We start from the raw sequence: 25,622 nt of genomic DNA, 5'->3' as shown, positions 1-25,622 counted from the left end.
TAGTCAACACAAAACATACACAACAGGAGAGAATTAATCATGAGTTCTGTATAGTCAACACAAAACATACACAACAGGAGGGAATTAATCATGAGTTCTATATATTCAACACAATACATACACAACAGGAGAGAATAAATCATGAGTTCTGTATAGTCAACACAAAACATACACAACAGGAGAGAATTAATCATGAGTTCTGTATAGTCAATACAAAACATACACAACAGGAGGGAATTAATCATGAGTTCTGTATAGTCAAACAACAAAACATACACAACAGGAGAGAATAAATCACGAGTTCTGTATAGTCAACACAAAACATACACAACAGGAGAGAATTAATCATGAGTTCTGTATATTCAACACAAAACATACACAACAGGAGAGAAATAAATCATGAGTTCTGTATAGTCAATACAAAACATACACAACAGGAGAGAATTAATCATGAGTTCTGTATAGTCAACACAAAACATACACAACAGGAGAGAATTAATCATGAGTTCTGTATAGTCAACACAAAACATACACAACAGGAGAGAATTAATCATGAGTTCTGTATAGTCAATACAAAACATACACAACAGGAGGGAATTAATCATGAGTTCTGTATAGTCAATACAAAACATACACAACAGGAGGGAATTAATCATGAGTTCTGTATAGTCAATACAAAACATACACAACAGGAGAGAATTAATCATGAGTTCTGTATAGTCAATACAAAACATACACAACAGGAGAGAATAAATCATGAGTTCTGTATAGTCAATACAAAACATACACAACAGGAGAGAATTAATCATGAGTTCTGTATAGTCAATACAAAACATACACAACAGGAGGGAATTAATCACGAGTCCCGTATAGTCAACACAAAACATACACAACAGGAGAGAATAAATCATGAGTTCTGTATAGTCAATACAAAACATACACAACAGGAGAGAATATAATCATGAGGTCTGTATAGTCAATACAAAACATACACAACAGGAGAGAATAAATCACGAGTTCTGTATAGTCAACACAAAACATACACAACAGGAGAGAATTAAATCATGAGTTCTGTATAGTCAACACAAAACATACATAACAGGAGAGAATTAATCACGAGTTCTGTATAGTCAACACAAAACATACACAACAGGGAGAGAATTAATCATGAGTTCTGTATAGTCAATACAAAACATACACAACAGGAGAGAATAAATCATGAGTTCTGTATAGTCAATACAAAACATACACAACAGGAGAGAATAAATCATGAGTTCTTATAGTCAATACCAAAACATACACAACAGTAGAGAGATAAATCATGAGTTATGTATAGTCAATACAAAATAACAAACACAACAGGAGGGAATTAATCACGAGTTCTGGTATAGTCAATACAAAACATACACAACAGGAGGGAAGTTAATCACGAGTTCTGTAAAGTCAATACAAAACATACACAACTGCAGAAATTAATGCATATTCAAGTAGCAATGAAACAATTAACGTAGCAAGTATCTTTTGTATCCTAAGCTTACATACTGTACGAAACTTGCGGTAGTCATTGCACGCCGACTTTGCATGCTTTTTATGTCTCGTTCAACGAGACGCTTGATACGCACATGTCTGTCGTAGTCAACAAGACTCTGGTTGAACGAGACTACTCATGAATGGAGATTGTTGTAAGGAAGCATGGTTTCTCCAACCGATCGCGAACTAAGGTACGTTACGTTAATAAATAAACATATTTCAAAGTGCAAATGCTTTAATTAGATGTTTGAGTCAGTGAATGTACTAAAGTTATGATCAACCGCTGCTGATGTAAATCGTAACAGCGTCGAATACCTTTGCAGATTCATGCATAAAATAACAAGCCATACGATAACGTTAATCTGTTACCAGGATGATTTCTAGTAAAAGCGAAGTATTTTGAAACATATATCGGCGAATTTCGCTAAAAATATATTGCAAAATTGAAAAATATTCGATTTTATTTTCAGAATCTCCCAAATATTTTATTCAAATAACCGGAGGTCATGTAAAAGTCTATGCAAATACACGGAGTTGAAAAACAAAGATAAAGAAGGAAAAAATCGGGACCGCAGAATTTTATGCAAATAACCGAAATATTCGAATAACCGTTTATTCGATTATGTGGAGTCCTCTGTACATACATTTGTCATTACCTTACATTACATTACACACTGCCTTATGACATTTTCCTAGTGTGATATCAAACTCATGTAAGCTTCCTAATCACTAAACATTCGTACATTAATGCCCAGAATAAGTTAGCGACTTCTTCGTCTGATATAATTACTAAATATGTAAGCTTCCTTGAGGAAATAATACTATAACAAATCCATTATGTTTAATCTATGTAACTCTTTTTTAGCCTGGATAATCCAGTCTTTGCACACCATACATTACCGTAACTTACATATGCATTGCACATTTGCCTTTAATATGGTTTTCTCCTATGATACTGGTATCATTACTTACGTTAGCTTCCTAGATTAATCTTCCTGTGAGAACTTTCTGTGTACAGACACTATTAATTGGTACAATTAAAAGTGAAAGATAGCTATAATGTGAGAAAATGTTATATGAAAGTATTGCAGTAATCTTATGCAAATATAACCAAATTATTCGAATAGCAATTTTGCGAACAGCTGAAGTCCTCTGTAGTTTCATAATGACTTCTAATATCTCAATATATAAACCCTAATGAGTTTATATAAATGTAAATGAAACACTAAGGAGAAACAAAGCGTCATAAAATATGGTAAAGTATTACAATTACTTTCAAACAGACTTTAAGTACTTTTTGTACTCAACACGCTAACCCAAATTCATTTGTATTGTCATGTAAATGGTATACTTGAGTGAAACAAAGCATCACCAAAAGTTGAAATATTACAATTTATTTCATAAAGACTTCTGTATGCAAAATACAACCTTATGCATATATACATGTAAATGGTACGTATGAGTTGAATCAAACATCACAAAATGTTGCGCATTAAGTTTCATAAAGTACCTGACACATCAACCCAGATGAATTTTCTATTCATGTAAACTACACATTCATCAAGCATGTTACTTACATACAAAAACATTGTCAGATTTTGGTTTTCATCCACAGATAAGTTGGTCGCACTCCCTTTTCAGGGAAAAAAGTCGTGACTTATACTCCGGAAAATACAGTAATCTAACTATTGATAACGTCAATGGCAGTATCAGACATATGTTAAAAAGCACTCATTAATTCCTCAACACTTTCATTTCAGTCTCTTTGAATGTGTTAGACTCATACAAATCAGGTCTTTTCAGTCCTTCATATTGCAGAGATGAACATATCTACTCATTTGTTATATCCTAATCAGAGATGAATATATCAAGTCATTCGTCATATCTTTAATCAGACATGAATATATCTAGTCATTTGTCATATCCTAATCAGAGATGAATATATCTAGTCATTTGTCCTATCCTAATCAGAGAGGAACATATCTAGTCATTTGTCATATCCTAATCAGAGATGAACATATCTAGTCATTTGTCATATCCTAATCAGAGATGAACATATCTAGTCATTTGTCATATCCTAATCAGAGATGAATATATCTAGTCATTTGTCATATCCTAATCAGAGATGAATATATCTAGTCATTTGTCATATCCTAATCAGAGATGAAAATAGTCATTTGTTATATCTTTAATCAGACATGAACATATCTAGTCATTTATCATATCCTAATCAGAGATGAACATATCTAGACATTTGTCATATCCTAATCAGAGATGAATATATCTAGACATTTGTCATATCCTAATCAGAGATGAATATATCTAGTCATTTGTCATATCCTAATCAGAGATGAAAATAGTCATTTGTTATATCTTTAATCAGACATGAACATATCTAGTCATTTATCATATCCTAATCAGAGATGAACATATCTAGTCATTTATCATATCCTAATCAGAGATGAACATATCTAGACATTTATCATATCCTAATCAGACATGAACATATCTAGTCATTTATCATATCCTAATCAGAGATGAACATATCTAGACATTTGTCATATCCTAATCAGAGATGAATATATCTAGTCATTTATCATATCCTAATCAGAGATGAACATATCTAGACATTTGTCATATCCTAATCAGAGATGAACATCATCTAGTCATTTGTCATATCCTAATCAGAGATGAACATATCTAGACATTTGTCATATCCTAATCAGAGATGAACATCATCTAGTCATTTATCATATCTTTAATCAGAGATGAACATATCTAGTCATTTGTCATATCCTAATCAGAGATGAACATATCTAGTCATTTGTCATATCCTAATCAGAGATGAACATATCTAGACATTTGTCATATCCTAATCAGAGATGAACATCATCTAGTCATTTATCATATCTTTAATCAGAGATGAACATATCTAGACATTTGTCATATCCTAATCAGAGATGAACATAATCTAGTCATTTGTCATATCCTAATCAGAGATGAACATATCTAGTCATTTGTCATATCCTAATCAGAGATGAACATATCTAGACATTTGTCATATCCTAATCAGACATGAACATATCTAGTCATTTATCATATCTTTAATCAGAGATGAACATCATCTAGTCATTTGTCATATCCTAATCAGAGATGAATATATCTAGTCATTTGTCATATCCTAATCAGAGATGAATATATCTAGTCATTTGTCATATCCTAATCAGAGATGAACATCATCTAGTCATTTGTCATATCCTAATCAGACATGAACATATCTAGACATTTGTCATATCCTAATCAGACATGAACATATCTAGTCATTTGTCATATCCTAATCAGAGATGAACATCATCTAGTCATTTGTCATATCCTAATCAGAGATGAATATCATCTAGTCATTTGTCATATCCTAATCAGAGATGAATATATCTAGACATTTGTCATATCCTAATCAGACATGAACATATCTAGTCATTTGTCATATCCTAATCAGAGATGAACATCATCTAGTCATTTGTCATATCCTAATCAGAGATGAATATATCTAGTCATTTGTCATATCCTAATCAGACATGAACATATCTAGTCATTTGTCATATCCTAATCAGAGATGAACATCATCTAGTCATTTGTCATATCCTAATCAGACATGAAAGTCATATCTAGTCATTTGTCATATCCTAATCAGAGATGAATATATCTAGTCATTTGTCATATCCTAATCAGAGATGAATATATCTAGACATTTGTCATATCCTAATCAGACATGAACATATCTAGTCATTTATCATATCTTTAATCAGAGATGAACATCATCTAGTCATTTGTCATATCCTAATCAGAGATGAATATATCTAGTCATTTGTCATATCCTAATCAGAGATGAATATATCTAGTCATTTGTCATATCCTAATCAGAGATGAATATATCTAGACATTTGTCATATCCTAATCAGACATGAACATATCTAGTCATTTGTCATATCCTAATCAGACATGAACATATCTAGTCATTTGTCATATCCTTAATCAGAGATGAACATCATCTAGTCATTTGTCATATCCTAATCAGAGATGAATATATCTAGTCATTTGTCATATCCTAATCAGAGATGAATATATCTAGACATTTGTCCAATCCTAATCAGACATGAACATATCTAGTCATTTGTCATATCCTAATCAGAGATGAACATCATCTAGTAGTCATTTGTCATATCCTAATCAGAGATGAACATATCTAGACATTTGTCATATCCTAATCAGACATGAACATATCTAGACATTTGTCATATCCTAATCAGAGATGAACATATCTAGACATTTGTCATATCCTAATCAGAGATGAACATATCTAGTCATTTGGTCATATCCTAATCAGACATGAACATATCTAGTCATTTGTCATATCCTAATCAGACATGAACATATCTAGTCATTTGTCATATCCTAATCAAAGATGAACATATCTAGACATTTGTCATATCAGACATGAACATATCTAGTCATTTGTCATATCAGTATTTGATCTTGTTGTTTGTCTTTCTTGGTTTATACATATATATATGAACATTTAGTGAAATAAATCATAATGGCATATGATGCATTTGATTTAAATATAAAATGTGGTAAATATGCAATATCTATACATATATGTATTACCATAGCTACAGTCAGTCAAATATTCACTTCAAAGTCTATTATTATTCCTGTTTTGTGCATTATTTAGCATGACAATTTCAATATTTCTGTCATGATATTGTTTTGCGGGATTTCCTTCATTATCATTAAAAACAAACAAGAAACAGCTTGACATTGTCCAGTATAAATTTACCTACAGATTTGTGCCAGCTTACCTGTATCAGTTTTATATTTATAAAGGTCCTCAGAGAGTTGTAGAGTTTGAATCTTCTCACTATTTTGTTTTACATTATACCGTACTACTATAACACCTCACTATATATTCCTCTGTATTCTGTTTTTACATTATACCCTACTACTGTAACACCTCACTATATATTCCTCTGTATTCTGTTTTTACATTATACCGTACTACTGTAACACCTCGCTATATATTCCTCTGTATTCTGTTTTTACATTATACCGTACTACTGTAACACCGCGCTATATATTCCTGCTATTGATTAAATAGTTAAAGGTCTGTCCTTCTGACATGTTGTTGATGGACACAGCACATACAGGATTAATAGGCTTTTAATCGACTTTTCCATTTAATGACAAAATGTGTATCAGAATATTAATATAGTACATGTACCAAAAAGAGTATAGAGGATATTTTTCACATCTAATTACATGTATCTGAATTTCACTGTGTATTTGCATAGAAGTACAATTTAAATCTATCAGGTATATACCTGTGTTATACCACACAAACTCATAACTCAGATACCTGGATAGTATGAAAAGACTCTAGATCTGTAAAACTTAAATGTGGCATTATGTTTTACTGACATTAAAACATAAAATGAAGAATTCAAAATATGATCCAGCAGTGTGATCCCAAAGAAATTGAACTGTGCTATAATGTTGTCTGTTAAAGTAAATAGGAACGGAAAAGCATTTCATAAAATAATTTTCAAACAATTTTATGTCTTTAAAAAGCTAAAATTCTTGCTTGTTAACTCAAAACTATTGACTGATAACTTTTGATGTAGAATTATCGACAGGCATGGTGATCTGGTAGGTACAGATATCTGTACCTACCAGATCACCATGCCTGTATAAACTGAGCACACAGCCACTTAACTCTGTAATATACTCATCCTGTTGGTTTTTATATAAATATGTAATACGTCATACAGGAAGTATATGATCTGAGGAAGTATCAATACTACTAATAATATTTTCCTGAAACCAACCACGTAATACACTGTATAATCATGCAACTAATTCACATGTAAGTAAATATAACTCATTCACCCCTAAAGCCTCATTTAAACTCTCCCGATTCAATTACTGGAATAGTTTATTATGGATTTTCGGGGGTGAATGTACTGTCAATAAAAGGAAAACTTTGAATGAGTTTACCTTGACTAGTCTAGGCAAGTCTCCAATCCACATAAATGATCTACTGCATTTGAACTTCCAGAATCATACATTCTCATTAGCTATATATGTGATATATCAGATACAAAAATACATAACCTTTTGGCCTTTTGGCATAACAGCCATATAGACATATGTATGGATGGATCATTTAATAATATCTAAAAATAACCTAATGTTTATATTTTTATGTACGTATTCCAAATAATATAAATGTATGTAAAGCAAATGCAGTTGGACAAAAGTACATGAATGATGGTATACATTAAATTGTATAACTGGTGACCAACCAATCATTTACACAAATAAAATTGATACTTCTTGTATTCCCTAAATCAATGATAGAGACTTAAAGGTGATAAAAACAGATTTGAAATATGCTATTTTTATGTTGATTTTTGTTCATTATGGTGCATTTTATGATATCCAACAAAAAATACAGGTTGTATTTGACGTTATTTCAATAAAATGTGCTTGAAACGAAGTCCACAACGGCCCTTGTCTAGAACGATCGCATCGCTTATCGCCCCTAGGCTGATATCACCAGGTGGCTGTAGATTCGTGACGTCATCTGAGACAAACAGCTGTGACAAGAGCCGGGAAATTCAATGGGGCAGTGTTGCGATATTGGCGATTATAGATAATTAAAACAGTCGGGCTACGTGTAATTGCTATATTGATAAGTGGAAATGTATCCGTATATATAATATACAATCTATAACATACCCTGATATAATAAAAACGATCATTTACTTATTCTAATATTTATATTCTGGGCTATAAAAGTGTTATGTTCTTTAGGTCAAAAGTCATTTGACATCGTGTACGCATGTGTCAACTCAGGTTCGAGGAGGTTGCGGTTGACTTTTGTCAGTAAGAAATCGAGGAGGTTGCGGTTGACTTTTGTCAGTAAGAAATCGAGGAGGTTGCGGTTGACTTTTGTCAGTAAATTAAAACTCTAAACATAGACTTTAAACTTTATATCAACAAGAAGAAATAAGTTTACAAGAAAATGGACCAAAACAATAATGAGACTACATGCTACATGTACATACATATATTAAATGCATATTTATAAAAGTAGCCCCCGCCACCCTTCATACCCTTTCTAAAACCCTATCATACAGCGACAAACGTGCCCCCATCACGCCTTTTGTATGTACTACACACCTCAATTTTCTATTAGGAACTTAATCCTTCAGAACACCGCACAGAAAGGGTTAGGCTTATTTATTTTTTAAAGTTCTGTAATGAGTTTTACGGATTTATTCGACAAAATTTCGGGGCTTTCCGTGTACGAAAATAGAATAACATGTACATGTACAGTAGTAATAATGCACGCACGACCGATAAAAAAGACGGGACAAAACACAGATACTAGATACAATGACCAAATATGCATGCCATGTACTCGTGGACAAGATATGCATGTTTAATAGTTAAACTAACACAGGACCATGAAACAACATTTCTTATAAAACACAAATAATTTACAATACCGCTTCATTATATTATCTAACCATGCGCAGTTTTGGAAATAACAAACATGTCGACCTTAAGTGAATTTTAAAAGTATACGAACAGTCCATAGGGATTTTAGAATTAGTTAGTTTATATCAATATTGACACACTAGATAGCCTATTGACCATTATGAGACAATTTAGGGGTATAAATAAAAAAAAAAATCGGTAAAATTCGTATTCTACATATACGCAAGTGTACTATGTAAAATATATAACAGGAAATTAATGAGTACGCAAATTGGCAAAACGAGCATTGTGGTGTTATGAGGGTTCGGGGGAGACCCCCAGGCAAAAAATATTACGATTTAGAATGGCTGAGATATGAGTTTCACGATGTATTTTGATAATTTTGCGAGCGGCGAAGGCGCGATATTTTGGTGTTTGGGGGTACAAAGGTTCCCCCCCCCCCCCCCCCCGGGAAGGAAAAAAATATTGCTACATGTATTTACATTGGCTGTGATGAGTTTTACGATGTATTTTGATGATTTAAAACATTGTAATTTTTTTTTATTTTAAATTACCTGCATTTATATATAATGATAATATTGTGAATGTCTTCATATCATTATGCAACCCTGCTCGATCTGAACATACCGGCTTCACACCATCGGCACAATGAATTAATTGTCTTGCTAAGACTAACACACATTTTTAAAATACATGTAGTAGAATCCCTAAAAGGAAGTATGAAAACTGTGCAGGAGGACCCTTTTTTTCTTTTAAATGCGCAGAACATTTCAGTTGACGAAAATGGGGAGCAAAGACACAACAGATAAATTATTGTTTTTTCTTTTAATCTACGTGTATTTTTTATGTCTCTGTATGTTTGTAACGGATTATTTTTTTCCATCAAAACGTAGGTCTAAGGAGGTGGGCCGCAATAATTGTCCATTTTCACTATGATCTCATTTTGCACATAAAATTACCAGTATGTATATCAAAACTCCCCGGTTAATTTTATGTGTAAACTATAAATTACATACATGCACAGTCGTATAACTCCAGGGTGGAAAGCAATACTTATTCATTCGTGAAAAATGACGTTATCTTTAACCCCTCACATGATACTCCACATGATATGTACTCGATATTAATGACATCATCATTTACATATAGTGACGTCATTTTATAGGTTATGACGTCAATAATGTGTCATTATGTAGGGGATAAACACGCTAACCCAATAAGTTGAAATATAACATATTTTTCTCTGTGTGTATTTCCGTAAGTACTTAGACCTGTGGCTAAAATCCACATGCATGTTGACAGTTCTGTGATCGGAACACCGGCTTCCGCTAGTTGATTGTCTCAGGTGACGTCAAAACTTATCGGAACTCAAGGGAGGTAAGTCATAGAAAACAAAGAGGCCCATGGGCCTTAACGGTCATCTGACTCATTGCACAAAACAACAAAGTCACAATATAAAGTATTGGTTAACGATTAATATAAACAATACAAGGAACTCCTTAGTTGAATATGTAAGTTTCTGAAATAGGTAAATGTCATTTGTTGAACAATCTTGGTAGCCCTTCATCCATATATGGTTGTAACACATTCACGGATTAATATAAGGAGGAGTCTGATTTTAAAGCCAAATTTCAGCAAAGCTCTCATTTTGGACATCTGCCGTACTATCCCCATGGGTCTTAGCTCTGTCCTTTAAAAAATATGATTATCCTCACCTAAAGTTCCCCCTTCTGAATCAATTAAAACCCCTATAGACCAATTTTCCTTGAGATCGGAGACTGAAACCTGAAAACAGGAAGATGGCCAGCGGCCATCTTGGAATACCAAAATCTTTACGAAAATGTTTGCATGTTGTTCGGCATCAATCTAAACCCTATAGACCAATTTTCATTGAGATCGGAGACCGAAACCTATAAAAAGGAAGTGGGCCAGCTAAAATTAAGAAAATTTGCCCTTTTGGGGCCCCACCCCTCAGCCCCTTGGGGTCGGATCTATCTCATTTATATAAAATATGATTGTCCTTCCCCAATGATGTTTCACACCAAATATGGATGAAATTCATCCAAGGATGAAGGAGGAGTAGGATTTGAAAGCTAAAATTAAGAAAATTTCCCCATTTGGGGCCCCACCCCTCAGCCCCTAGGGGTCGGACCTATCTCATTTATATAAAATATTGTTGTCCTTCCCACATGATATTTTACACCAAATATAGATGAAATCAATTCAAGGATGAAGGAGGAGTAGGATTTTAAAGCTAAAATTAACAAAATTTGCCCTTTTGGGGCCCCAACCATCAGTCCCTAGGGGTCCGACCAGGCTCATTTATATAAAATATGAATGTCCATACCAAATGATGTTTCACACCAAATATGGATGAAATCCATCAAAGTATGAAGGAGGAGTAGGATTTTAAAGCTAAAATTAAGAAAATTTCCCCATTTGGGACCTCACCCCTCAGCCCCTAGGGGTCGGACCTATCTCATTTATATAAAATATTGTTGTCCTTCCCACATGATATTTTACACCAAATATGGATGTAATCCGCTCAAGGCTTAAGGAGGAGTAGGCTTTTGTATAAATAGTCTTACGCACGACGCACGGCGGACGGCGCACGACGACGGACAAAACACGATGACAATAGGTCATCCTGACCTTTGGTCAGATGACCTAAAAATCTGTCGTCAAAAAGATGTGGAGATTGCTTTCATTAATCTTACTATTTAGAGACAAAATATAAGCAAATATCAAACTGATATATGTTTAAATGGGACATACAAATGTTTCTAGCGCATTATCTCATTTCCCATGTCCCTTCTGTTTTTATCACCTTTAATACATTCGAAGAACATTTTTGGCTAAAATTTGACATAAATCCCATTGGGATTATGGCACTCATTAAATTGGCTCCTAAAAGCCCCCCAAAAAAGGTCTGGAGTATTTTTACTATAGTTATAGTTGAGGGTATGTAGACTATGTACATCTTTTGGCTATATATATCTGTATAATGATATTTTTCTATTTGTGGCTGAAAATCTACTAACAGACTTCACCCCTGGGCTACAGTGGCTGAGTGGTTAATTTGCCATGTAAAATGTTTGAAATTGAAAAATTAAAAACAAAAAAATTAAAAATAAAAGAAGTGAAAAAAAAAATGAAGAGAGATATTGCAGAAAATTGTACTCAATTTTTTTCTTAAGACCTACCTTAAATTGAGCACTTTTATCACAATGGCAAAATAAGCTAATTTATTTCATAGGTCGATTGTGTGGATTTTTCAATATTTTTGCCTAAACCCGCGCCATGAATTTTCCTTCAAGTAAAGCTAGCATTTCCGGTCAAGACACACTTCCGGAGGAGCCCAGAATTGTAATCTTTAACCCATTTTTGTTATGTTTATTTTTCAAAAAATTGAAACTTATATCAAACCCTCCATATTGTATGTACCAATTTCAGAAACTATTTGATTTTTAATTTTTTATGCATGGCTCAAAACAGGGGCTCCCCACTTAATGAAAATATAGACCGGGGCCAGGCTGTTCTGCTCTTGTCTGCTACCTGAGTATTGCCACTTTAACACCAACTTAACTACGGCTTCAAGCTTCTCAAGAATAAGATCAAAGACATTGAAAGTGAAAAGCAAAAGTATAGGCCTAGTGAAAAAAAGACTGTGAAGTGGAAGAAATTTCATGGAAATAAGATTTAATCAGTCTGTGTCTGGTGTTGTGTATTGGCCTTTGAGAATTACCCAAAATATACGAAATGATGTAAGACACACAGTAGTACATGGTAGACATCTTACCATTCAGTGTCAATTAGTGTCAAAGTGAAAGTAGGCCTAACGACGTTTACGTCTCCTCAGTCCTGACATCACAAGGTGACTTACAAACGTTGTAACACCAGGTCGTGGTTATGCTTGATTAAACATATCTTTGTATTCACGAAGAAATATCAAAATATTACCTGAAGGTTAATCCATTGGTATCTACAAGTAAAACACCGTAATCATCTTCCCTGTTTTCGGCTGAAGACCGGTCGTCGCATGTTTCGGCGAATGGTGAAATCCCAAACCATTCGGATGGCGTCATGGATCATGCTCAAATGACAGGTGACTCAAAAGAAACCCGAATGATCAGAGCGGTGTCGAAGAATAATGTATAAAAATCTATTATTCCTTTATTACGATATACAAAAGAGAAATCAATACCAATAAATAATAAATAACATTAAAATTATACACAGAACCCTAGAAATGTGTATGATATTGTTTTTTTGTGACGTTTATAATTTTCCGGATTAAGCCCATCCGAAAATTAGAAGCCCTCTAAGCGCAAAACTGACCCAGACTTTTTCGCGGCAAAATCAAATGGTACCTGCAGCTTGATGAGAGAAGTAAAACGATCTTTTAATATTGTATCAAATAATATTGATAAAAATATTCTTAAATATTTCATTAATACAATTGATATGGATTGTTCAATATCCAATGGGCAAAAATCGAAGGGACTTTGATTCAGTAGGCCTATATCATAATATGTACGTACGAACCTGATTTCATTAAAAGCTTATACATAGCCACTTTGGTTAGTATGTGGTCTACATATATTTCACATCTGATTGGGGATATATATTAATGTAGTATAGTGTATATATACACATGGTCCATTTTATTTATTACAATTATATACATGTTTAAAAAAAATACAATGTAGTAATACAAATCCGATCGAGCACCTGTGACATGTTTAAATAAGGAATTTTATACATTTATTTTCATTTTTTTGTAGCATGTTTGAATTGTTCATAGTGATATTGCCGCCTTCTAGCTTCCTTCCCACAAGGGGAATAAATTTTGATTCTTTTGGGACAGTTGGTAGAGACCAGTAAGTTCAGGGACCCGGGTTTGACAGTTCGAGCCTGGCTGGCAGCATGCACAATGTTTGACAGTTCGAGCCTGGCTGGCAGCATGCACATGTACACTACTCTCGCCCTGTTACGTTTCATTTTGTTGCCGTTAACCAATCGAAGTGAAAGTATTGGAGGCTTTCTTGGAGAGAGAACCTGGGTTGGTTTGTGTTCGGCGGCAAACGCTTTAGAAAGGGGGAGTAGCAGATTCTAATTATACATAGTGATACTGCCGCCTTCTAGCTTCATCATACTGGGGGAATTCAATCCTTTTATCTAAGTCGGTAGAGTGGCAGACCATAGGTTTACAACAGTTACCCATATGCATGGTTGTGTCCAACCTGTTCAATAAATTTGATAAAAATGCTTTCATGTTTATGTACTATTCTAATACCCACAGATGAACATGGACGAGAACTCAATCACTCCTCCGCTGTCACCGGACAACCCGTACCGACTGGACATTGAGGACAGTGATATGATGTTTGCTGATGATTTGGCCAGGCAATTCCCATCTACACCTGTAACCTTTCCGGAAGAGGGTACGTTTATATTTAATACATTGTAATCAAGGATATCCTTGCCAAAATGAACTATTGCAGGATATGATTAGATAGAATTTGACATTTCTACTAGTTAAGGGTCTGCTCTGGTGAGAAACTGGCGAACAAATCTTGGTTAAAAATTAGTTTTTAGTAAGTATGGAAATCTATTTCTTAAGAGACTATATATATAGCTACTTGCTGATCAATGATCAAGGATAATGACTGGTGATTTAATTCTGCTACATTTATTTTGTATGGATACTTACAGCACTACCCAGGTAATCAGTTCTTATTTGTAGACCTATGGACTACCAGTGCTTTACTAATCATTTCTAAATAACAAATATTTTGTAATTTTATTTTTAATTTATTTAGGCCAGCTGATGGAAATGGAGGAGCCAGCCCCGACCTACACAAACCAGCAGCCATTTAGCTGTCACAAATCTGCTCCTAAACAGCTAGAGAGGTACAGTCAGTGTCTGGTGGGGTAGGGCTAATCACTCATATATATATAAATATGCTTAAACTTTTAAAAGACGTTGTGCATCAGTAGATATTAAGAATAAAAAATATCAACACGGCATTCCTTTTCGCTAGCGTTTTCAGGCCTTTCAGTATTTACAGTAAAATACGGATATAACAAACCTCTGGGGACCAACAAAATCACTTTGTTATAATATAAGCATACTTTGTAATACACCTTTTGGTACAATCAATTAATAAGGGGAGGTAATTTGTATAACTAAAGAAGGAATTGAAACAAAATTTTCCTTGATTATGATGTTTATGTATCCTTTTTTCTTTTAATGTTCAGTTTTCTGAATACTGTTGAGTCTGCCTACGTACCAGAACTGGATGATGTAGTCGAGTTGTTCGGTCATCAGTTTGTCACTTGTCAGCTTGAAGTTAGCCTAAATAAACTCTTCTTGTTTCTCAGGTAAGATATTGTATTTATTCAATTCATAAATCAATTATCCCTTAAAATCTCCTGCTAAGACATCCTTTACTTTATATGCTTTAAAATAAATGAATTACTCTATTATAAATTAACAATATAAAAGAATTTTTTCTGTTATACATGTTATTTTTTGATATAAAGAATAAAAGAAAGAGAGAAATATATAGTTTTCTCCTAGGATCAAAATTCTATGTTAGATGCTATGCAGAAAGTTTATGTTAGTTTTACTTTAAAAAGAGTAAAGTCATACAACCTTTCTACTCTGAGTCATGGTTTCTAACATAATTTTTTTTCTTTTAGTTTTTACACATGAGAATCAGCATTAGATTTTATTCAACTTTCAATATCACTAAATGCTAACTCAGTAAATATTACTGTTTCATTTTACTGAGGAGTTCTTGTTTTTCAGTCAATGGATTTGTCGTTTACAGAACAAAACCCCTTCACCAGGTAATTAGGGTTTAGTATGTTTGTGACTTTTCTGAACTTACTATGCCCAATATGTCTTTATGTTAAAGATGCTACACCGCCGATGAATGGTTATTATTATCTTTTAAAAACAGGAGCAGATGAATTTCAATAAATAGTATATTTCTTCAGTAACAAAAGTTACCTTACACTATTACGGTACCATCATTGAAAAGTTTGAGCTTCTTATCTTACTTAAATATAAAAGTATTTAAAGTATTTAATTGCATCCCGAAAGAAAAAAAATCATGACACTATGCTCTAGAATGAGGTTCTGATTGAGCAGATATCAAAAGTAGAATAAATTATTTACCTGTATTTTTGTGTTAATTAGGCATATATGTATATGTAACCCTGGTAAATACTAGCCGCGATATACTGCTCGGCTAGAGAAAAAAAAATTTAACTCGATCGGTTGAACGTCAGACTAGTAATTACCCAGAGGTCTCGAGTTCGATCCCTGGCAGAGGCAGTGATTATGTCTATATCAAATCATGTGCTGTGTTACATATATTACAATTATTGTCTAAATAATAGATATGTCTTTAAATCCTATGAAAGTTTGAAGTAACCAAGATTATGATAATCAATAGGAGCATCACAATTAAAAAAAACTTTATACAGATAAGAATTATTTCTATTCAATAATAGTCTGTAATGGTTCATGTCTGATTTTATTTTTGTGTACCAGTAAGATTTTTTTTTTGGTACCTGTAAATTTTTATTTTGTGTACCTGTTAAAAGAATTATCACTTGCTTTTCTGATGTAAAACTTATTTCCTTGCTCTTTTATCTGAATTTTGATATAAAGTTACGTTTTCAGCTTCAGATGTTCGCAGATGGAGACAAGATATCATTGATTTCTATGTTTTCCTCAAGTCTTACATGTTGAGGTTTGTGATTTTTTAAGATAACACCTGTGTTGAGAATTGTTATTGCTGAAAATGTACAATCAAATCATCAAACAAAAACAATGTACAATGAATTCACACGGTATTTTATCATATAAATTCCCCTCTCCCTTTTTAGGTCAAGGTCACTTACCTTACCAGGTAAATAAAATCTTGTTTAAATACAGACATAAGATATAAATACTGTATTTATTATTTGTTCTTTTTGTTACTTTAACAAATCCTGTTATAAATTGGTTTGAGGATTAACTTATGGCCTAATATGACATGATAGTATATCTTATAGTCATGTACTTGAATTATATGGTGCATAATGCAATTGTGTGTACCTTTGAAAAATCATGACATTGAAGCTTTGGCTTTTATATCTCATTAATATTACTAATGTTTGCATTTTTTTTCAGATACAAATGCAGTGATGAACAGTTACCTCCCTTGTTGAATTCGCTGCTGCCACTTATTAAAACTACCATACTGTGTGTTGATACGCTTACCAAGATACACTATGACTCTATGAGTAGGGTAAGGATTTGTTAGTGTAATGGTTTGGGGGGTACAGATACACTACGACTCTATGGGTAGGGTAAGGATTTGTTAGTGCAATGGTTTGGGGTACAGATACACTACAACTCTATGGGTAGGGTAAGGATTTGTTAGTGTAATGGTTTAGGAGTACAGATACACTATGACTCTATGAGTAGGGTAAGGATTTGTTAGTGTAATGGTTTGGGGGTACAGATACACAATGACTCTATGAGTAGGGTAAGGATTTGTTAGTGTAATGGTTTAGGGGTACAGATACACTACGACTCTATGAGTAGGGTAAGGATTTGTTAGTGTAATGGTTTGGGGGTACAGATACACTACTGACTCTATGGGTAGGGTAAGGATTTGTAAGTGTAATGGCTTGGGGGGTACAGATACACTACGACTCTATGGGTAGGGTAAGGATTTGTTAGTGTAATGGTTTGGGGGTACAGATACACTACGACTCTATGGGTAGGGTAAGGATTTGTTAGTGTAATGGCTTGGGGGGTACAGATACACTACGACTCTATGGGAAGGGTAAGGATTTGTTAGTGTAATGGTTTAGGGGTACAGATACACTATGACTCTATGAGTAGGGTAAGGATTGTAATGGTTTAGGGGGTACACATACACTACAGCTCTATGAGTAGGGTAAGGATTTGTTAGTGTAATGGTTTAGGGGGTACAGATACACTACAGCTCTATGAGTAGGGTGTTGTAAGGATTTGTTAGTGTAATGGTTTAGGGGGGTACAGATACACTACAGCCTATGAGTAGGGTAAGGATTTGTTGTGTAATGGTTTGGGTTACAGATACACTACAGCTCTATGAGTAGGTTAAGGATTTGTTAGTGTAATGGTTTGGGGTACAGATACACTATGACTCTATGAGTAGGGTAAGGATTTGTAAGTTGTATTAATGGTTTAAGGGGTACAGATACACTACAGCTCTATGAGTAGGGTAAGGATTTGTTAGTGTAATGGTTTAGGGGGTACAGATACACTACAGCTCTATGAGTAGGGTAAGGATTTGTTAGTGTAATGGTTTAGGGGGTACAGATACACTACTCTATGAGTAGGGTAAGGATTTGTTAGTGTAATGGTTTGGGGTACAGATACACTCAGCTCTATGAGTAGGGTAAGGATTTGTTAGTGTAATGGTTTGGGTTACAGATACACTACAGCTCTATGAGTAGGTTAAGGATTTGTTAGTGTAATGGTTTAAGGGGTACAGATACACTACGACTATGAGTAGGGTAAGGATTTGTTAGTGTAATGGTTTGGGGGTACAGATACACTATGACTCTATGAATAGGGTAAGGATTTGTAAGTGTAATGGTTTGGGGTACTTAAACTGTTAACTATTGTTTCATCTTATGCTTTGTCCAAATGTTTACAGATAATTTCTTTTGTGAACCTGGCTTGCCTTACTGACTGAACATTTCCCAGCCATTCTATTTGCTGTGATTTTTTGGCAGTCAGAAAAGTTGTGGCGCTGTCTATGAAGCACTGAATTTTACTTTGTTACATTCAAAGTTATGACTAACTAAAATTTTCATAATGATTATCTAATGCAATTTTTCCCTCCCTTTAGGGTAACTTTTACCATAAAATCACAGGGTAATGAAGGTCCAATCCAAGGTTTGCTGAGGGTTGGACATTCATGAATTCCCCCACATTATTTTTCTTTGCATAAAAAATGAAAAGGATGAGATAGTTGTCTTAGAAGATGTATTCTCACTGCGACATGGACATGGATCTGTTGATTGACAATATTGATAGCGTCTTTGACAGGGCAGGCAATGGTTACGCTGCATGAATTCATTGATGTCGCATAATTGTTTTAGCCAGAACATCTGGTTCAAAAGTTAATTTGCTCAATCTGTCATATCAAAAAAGTTGACTGAGAAATGTTTAGCAGCTAAAACCAATGACTACCCGGTAATACCTAAACTTTATTTATAGCATACACCAGCTTAATGACTTCATTTGTTCATAATATTTAACCGTGCATTAAATGTTCATTGCTATTAATTGCTTGTTAATTACTACATTATACACGCTACGTTTGATAGGTTGACGTCTGTGAATACAACAGTTTTTTACCTCTGTTTAGATGTGTTTTATATATTTGATAGGTTGATGGCTGTGAGTACAACAATTTCCACCTCTGTTTAGATGTGTTGTATATTTGATAGGTTGATGGCTGTGCATACAACAATTTCCACCCATGTTTAGGTGTGTTGTATATTTGATAGGTTGATGGCTGTGAATACAACAGTTTTTTTACCTCTGTTTAGATGTGTTGTATATATTTGATAGGTTGATGGCTGTGAGTACAACAATTTCCACCTCTGTTTAGATGTGTACTGGGAGGCACTGGAGCTTCTTTATCTCATAGACAATAAGTTTCAAGGTAAGCTTCATCTGTTGATCAGGTAGCCTTATATATATATTCTCATTTAGTTTGCATATAATAAGCAAAAAACTACATGTAGAAGAACCTAGAATGGAAGTATAAGTTTGCAGGTAATTCTTAATGACGTCACAATGCTGCATGCATCAAAGGTTATGTATCCATTATGTCATCCAAGTTTAGCTTTCATACTCAGGCACTTGTGTAATAAAAGTTACACTTAATGGTTGTTGTTGGATATGGAATTTATTTCACATCGGTGAGTTATTTTTAAACACTTATAAAAAGACACAAGCTGTTGCAAGCGTGTTTATGGCGACGTCATCTTCCAATTAATTATCATGCCAATTCATTGTGACCAAGTCTGGTCTACGTGCAACAAATCTAACAAAATAACCATAATAATCCCTGTACAGCAAGATATAAGATTGATCAAGGGCAATTATGAATTTTGAATCGGCTACAAATTGGAAAGCATGAAGGATTTTGACAACATCTCACATTCAGATTCAACAGCGGCTTGTTCGAATTCCTCAAACATGTATAATGAAGAAGTTTATTTCCCTGGACTGGCCTTTCTGACACAGGATAATGGGAGAAGTTTGTTTTATTTTGATATTTCAGACTGGCCCTGCCGACAAACTTTGATACGATGTAATAATATAGAGGATGAAGAGCATCAGTCTATGTTCGCCCAAGTGATAGAGTTCATCCTATGGGAACTGGTCAGTCTGGCCCGACAGGTGTACAGTAAGGTAAGGTCCAGGTAGTAGAGTTAATCCTGTGGGAACTGGTCAGTCTGGTCCGACAGGTGTACAGTAAGGTAAGGTCCAGGGTAGTGGAGTTCATCCTGTGAGTACTGGTCAGTTTGGCCTGACAGGTGTACAGTAAGGTAAGGTCCAGGTGGTGGAGTTAATCCTGTGGGAACTGGTCAGTCTGGCCCGACAGGTGTACAGTAAGGTAAGGTCCAGGTAGTGGAGTTCATCTTTTGGGAACTGGTCAGTCTGGTCGGACAGGTGTACAATAAGGTAAGGTCCAGGTAGTGGAGTTCATCCTGTAAGTAATGGTCAAGTTTGGCCTGACAGATGAACAGTAAGGTAAGGTCTAGGTAGTGGGGTTAATCCTGTGGGAACTGGTCAGTCTGGCCCGACAGGTGTACGGTAAGGTAAGGTCCAGGTAGTGGAGTTAATCCTGTGGGAACTGGTCAGTCTGGTCTGACAGGTGTACAGTAATTATAAGGTAAGGTCAAGGTGGTGGAGTTAATCCTGTGAGAACTGGTCAGTCTGGCCCGACAGGTGTACAGTAAGGTAAGGTCCAGGTGGTGGGGTTAATCCTATGGGAATTGGTCAGTCTGGTCGGACAGCTGTACAGTAAGGTAAGATCCAGGTGGTGGGGTTAATCCTGTGGGAACTGGTCAGTCTGGTCCGACAGGTGTACAGTAAGGTAAGGTCCAGGTGGTGGGGTTAATCCTGTGGGAACTGGTCAGTCTGGTCAAACAGGTGTACAGTAAGGTAAGGTCCAGGTGGTGGGGTTAATCCTGTGGGAACTGGTCAGTCTGTGGTGTACAGTAAGGTAAGGTCCAATCCTGTGGGAACTGGTCAGTTTGGCCTGACAGATGAACAGTAAGGTAAGGTCCAGGTGGTGGGGTTAATCCTGTGGGAACTGGTCAGTTTGGCCTGACAGATGAACAGTAAGGTAAGGTCCAGGTGGTGGGGTTAATCCTGTGGGAACTGGTCAGTTTGGCCTGACAGATGAACAGTAAGGTAAGGTCCAGGTAGTGGAGTTCATCCTGTGGGAACTGGTCAGTTTGGCCTGACAGATGAACAGTAAGGTAAGGTCCAAGTGGTGGGGTTAATCCTGTGGGAACTGGTCAGTTTGGCCTGACAGATGAACAGTAAGGTAAGGTCCAGGTGGTGGGGTTAATCCTGTGGGAACTGGTCAGTCTGGCCCGACAGGTGTACAGTAAGGTAAGGTCCAGGTAGTGGAGTTCATCCTGTGAGTACTGGTCAGTTTGGCCTGACAGATGAACAGTAAGGTAAGGTCTAGGTAGTGGGGTTAATCCTGTGGGAACTGGTCAGTTTGGCCTGACAGATGAACAGTAAGGTAAGGTCCAGGTAGTGGAGTTCATCCTGTGGGAACTGGTCAGTTTGGCCTGACAGATGAACAGTAAGGTAAGGTCCAGGTGGTGGGGTTAATCCTGTGGGAACTGGTCAGTTTGGCCTGACAGATGAACAGTAAGGTAAGGTCCAGGTGGTGGGGTTAATCCTGTGGGAACTGGTCAGTCTGGTCAAACAGGTGTAACAGTAAGGTAAGGTCCAGGTGGTGGGGTTAATCCTGTGGGAACTGGTCAGTCTGGTCCGACAGGTGTACAGTAAGGTAAGGTCCAGGTGGTGGGGTTAATCCTGTGGGAACTGGTCAGTCTGGTCCGACAGGTGTACAGTAAGGTAAGGTCCAGGTAGTGGGGTTAATCCTGTGGGAACTGGTCAGTTTGGCCTGACAGATGAACAGTAAGGTAAGGTCCAGGTGGTGGGGTTAATCCTGTGGGAACTGGTCAGTTTGGCCTGACAGATGAACAGTAAGGTAAGGTCCAGGTGGTGGAGTTAATCCTGTGGGAACTGGTCAGTTTGGCCTGACAGATGAACAGTAAGGTAAGGTCCAGGTGGTGGGGTTAATCCTGTGGGAACTGGTCAGTCTGGCCCGACAGGTGTACAGTAAGGTAAGGTCCAGGTGGTGGAGTTAATCCTGTGGGAACTGGTCAGTCTGGCCCGACAGGTGTACAGTAAGGTAAGGTCCAGGTAGTGGAGTTCATCCTGTGGGAACTGGTCAGTTTGGCCTGACAGATGAACAGTAAGGTAAGGTCCAAGTGGTGGGGTTAATCCTGTGGGAACTGGTCAGTCTGGCCCGACAGGTGTACAGTAAGGTAAGGTCCAGGTGGTGGGGTTAATCCTGTGGGAACTGGTCAGTTTGGCCTGACAGGTGTACAGTAAGGTAAGGTCCAGGTGGTGGAGTTAATGCTGTTGTAACTGGTCAGTCTGGTCCAACAGGTGTACAGTAAGGTAAGGTCCAGGTGATGGAGTTAATCTTGTGGATACTGGTCAGTCTGGTCCGACAGATGTACAGTAAACGTAATGGAGGACTATTTGGTTGCCATGATCTCCTATAACGGGTAGGGACTGGATTAGATATTGGCTTCTAGTTCTAGTTTCAATTACACTTCATCAGATGTACTAAAATTTCCCAAAATGATAATTTCTTGGATATAGCTCATAGGATGTTGCTAGAGTAGAGTAGGACAGTTGTCCATCTTTATATTATATTATATTATTTTCATTATACTTAGAGAGTAGTACCAATTGATCACAAATATTTCTCTGTATTAAACTAATCATTTATGGACTTGTTACAATACTTGTGTGACCTATACATCTATATGATACAGACGTGTGTAAAAGACGCCCTGGAGAAGAGTCCATTCCCGTGCGCTTGTGTAAAAGAGATGTGGACTATGTGTGACGTTATCCTCAGACACAAACACGGCTCCCAGCAGGTTAGTAAGGCCCTGGCCCCATTAGGCCTTATTAGTATGGCCCCATTGTACAAGCCCCGCCCCCATTAGGCCTTATTAGTATGGCCCCATTGTACAAGCCCCGCCCCCATTAGGCCTTATTAGTATGGCCCCATTGTACAAGCCCCGCCCCCATTAGGCCTTATTAGTATGGCCCCATTGTACAAACCCCGCCCCCATTAGGCCTTATTAGTATGGCCCCATTGTACAAGCCCCGGCCCCATTGGCCTTATTAGTATGGCCCCATTGTACAAGCCCCGCCCCCATTTGACCACTTTAGTATGACCCCTTTGTACAAGCCCCGGCCCCATTCGGCCCTATTAGTATGGCCCCTTTGTACAAGCCCGAGCCCCCATTTGGCCCGTTAGTATGGCCCCATTGTACAAGCCCCGCCCCCATTAGGCCCTATTAGTATGGCCCCTTTGTACAAGCCCCCAGCCCCATTTGGCCCCATTTTGTACAAGCCCCGGCCCCATTTGGCCTATTAGTATGGCCCAATTGTACAAGCCCCCACCCCATTTGGCCCTGTTAGTATAGCCCCTTTGTACAAGCCTCTGCCCCATTTGGCCCTACTTAGTATGGCCCTATGTACAAGCCTTGGCCCCGTTAATATGGCCCCATTGTAATTGTACAAGCCTTGGCCCCGTTAGTGTCACTCCTGATAAACAGAGTCATATATTATTTAGAAAAATGTTATGGGAAGAAATCTGAGTTATTATTTGATTTCTGAGTAAAAAATTCTTCTTAGATCCTAATGTATTTACATATGTTATGGCCTATTAGCCTGGTACCTTTCCAACAGTAAGTATATGATACATGGTATGATTTTGGTTTACTTCCAAACAGCTGTTCTGGTTTCACATCAACAAGATGATGAAGGTCCTACAGGAGGACGAGACACCAGATACCACCAGCATGGAGATAGGTAAATACCTTTTTGTGCATTTCCTTTGATGTGGCTGCCTTTGTTTGATTGACACATGCGATATTAGGTATACTTTACGTAGTACACTTAATAATACACCCCGCATCAAAGTTAAGGTGTGGGGGAGGGTATACTGGAAAGAGTCCTGTCTGTCTGTCCATCTGTCTGTCTGTACGTCAAAACAACATTGTCCGGCAAACTACTCCTAAACTGCTTGACAGATTTTGATAAAATTTGATTTTCAGAACCCTGACATATGATTTTCAGAACCCTGACATAAACAGGAGTTAAGTAAACTATATAGGGTTCTATAATGTCCCCTATCAATGGAGTTATCACTAAATTTGTGATGTGGGGGTATTAGTTGTCCACTCTAGCGACAATTTTAGTCTACTGACTAGTTAAGAAAAACATTAGATTGGTTTCTATTATTAGGCTATTGAGAACAGAAATATATACTTAAGTGTCAGTTTTGTTTTACTATTAATGTATAGATGATAGATATGAAATCGCCGGGAGTAACAATTTAATCTTTTTTACAAACGTTTTACATACTGTGATGTACTGGTGTATCCCTTTAATACAAACCTTTTATGGGCTGTGATGTTTTATACAAACCTTTTACAAACTGTGATGTTTTATACAAACCTTTTACAGACTGTGATGTTTTATACAAACCTTTTACAGACTGTGATGTTTTATACAAACCTTTTACAGACTGTGATGTTTTATACAAACCTTTCACAGACTGTGATGTACAGATGTATCCCTTTAATACAAACCTTTTATGGACTGTGATGTTTTATACAAACCTTATACAGACTGTGATTTTTTATACAAACCTTTTACAGACTGTGATGTTTTATACAAACCTTTTACAGACTGTGATGTTTTATACAAACCTTTCACAGACTGTGATGTACATGTGTATCCCTTTTATACAAACCTTTTACAGACTGTGATGTTTTATACAAACCTTTTACAAACTGTGATGTTTTATACACACCTTTCACAAACCTTTTACAAACTGTGATGTTTTATACAAACCTTTCACAGAGTGATTTACGGGTGTATCCCTTTTATACTAACATTTTACAGACTGATGTTTTATACAAACCTTTTACAAACTGATGGTTTTATACAAACCTTTTACAGACGGATGTTTTTGTGTATCTCTTTTATACAGACCTTTTACAGACTGTGATGTTTTATACAAACCTTTCACAGACTGTGATGTTTTCTACAAACCTTTTACAGACTGTGATGTTTTATACAAACCTTTTACAGACTGTGATGTTTTATACAAACCTTTTAC

At 36.1% G+C, this 25,622-nt stretch overlaps 2 protein-coding genes across 4 annotated transcripts in view; one reads left to right on the top strand and one right to left on the bottom strand.

The window, feature by feature from the left end:
- Positions 1-13,177, bottom strand: part of LOC138332100 (organic cation transporter protein-like) — a 29,821-nt gene extending 16,644 nt beyond the window's left edge. Inside the window, exon 1 of one of the 3 annotated variants that reach the window (XM_069280057.1) lies at positions 13,051-13,177. The gene's annotated coding sequence lies outside the window, so the exon portion shown is untranslated. The other 2 variants (XM_069280058.1, XM_069280059.1) reach the window with 2 other exon arrangements.
- Positions 13,178-13,417: 240 nt separating this feature from the next.
- Positions 13,418-25,622, top strand: part of LOC138330715 (protein MMS22-like) — a 47,614-nt gene continuing 35,409 nt past the window's right edge. Inside the window, exons 1-11 of the mRNA XM_069278247.1 lie at positions 13,418-13,479; positions 14,393-14,534; positions 14,913-15,003; positions 15,352-15,474; positions 15,905-15,945; positions 16,787-16,856; positions 17,279-17,396; positions 19,724-19,817; positions 20,442-20,572; positions 23,257-23,364; positions 24,229-24,307. Of these exons, the coding sequence (XP_069134348.1) occupies positions 13,471-13,479; positions 14,393-14,534; positions 14,913-15,003; positions 15,352-15,474; positions 15,905-15,945; positions 16,787-16,856; positions 17,279-17,396; positions 19,724-19,817; positions 20,442-20,572; positions 23,257-23,364; positions 24,229-24,307 (1,006 nt within the window). The 5' untranslated portion in view covers positions 13,418-13,470. The remainder of the gene's footprint in view (positions 13,480-14,392; positions 14,535-14,912; positions 15,004-15,351; positions 15,475-15,904; positions 15,946-16,786; positions 16,857-17,278; positions 17,397-19,723; positions 19,818-20,441; positions 20,573-23,256; positions 23,365-24,228; positions 24,308-25,622) is intronic.

This window comes from Argopecten irradians, chromosome 9 (assembly GCF_041381155.1).
Source record: "Argopecten irradians isolate NY chromosome 9, Ai_NY, whole genome shotgun sequence".
Classification (NCBI taxonomy): Eukaryota; Metazoa; Mollusca; class Bivalvia; order Pectinida; family Pectinidae; genus Argopecten; species Argopecten irradians.
This window is presented reverse-complemented; position numbering and strand designations above follow the sequence as displayed.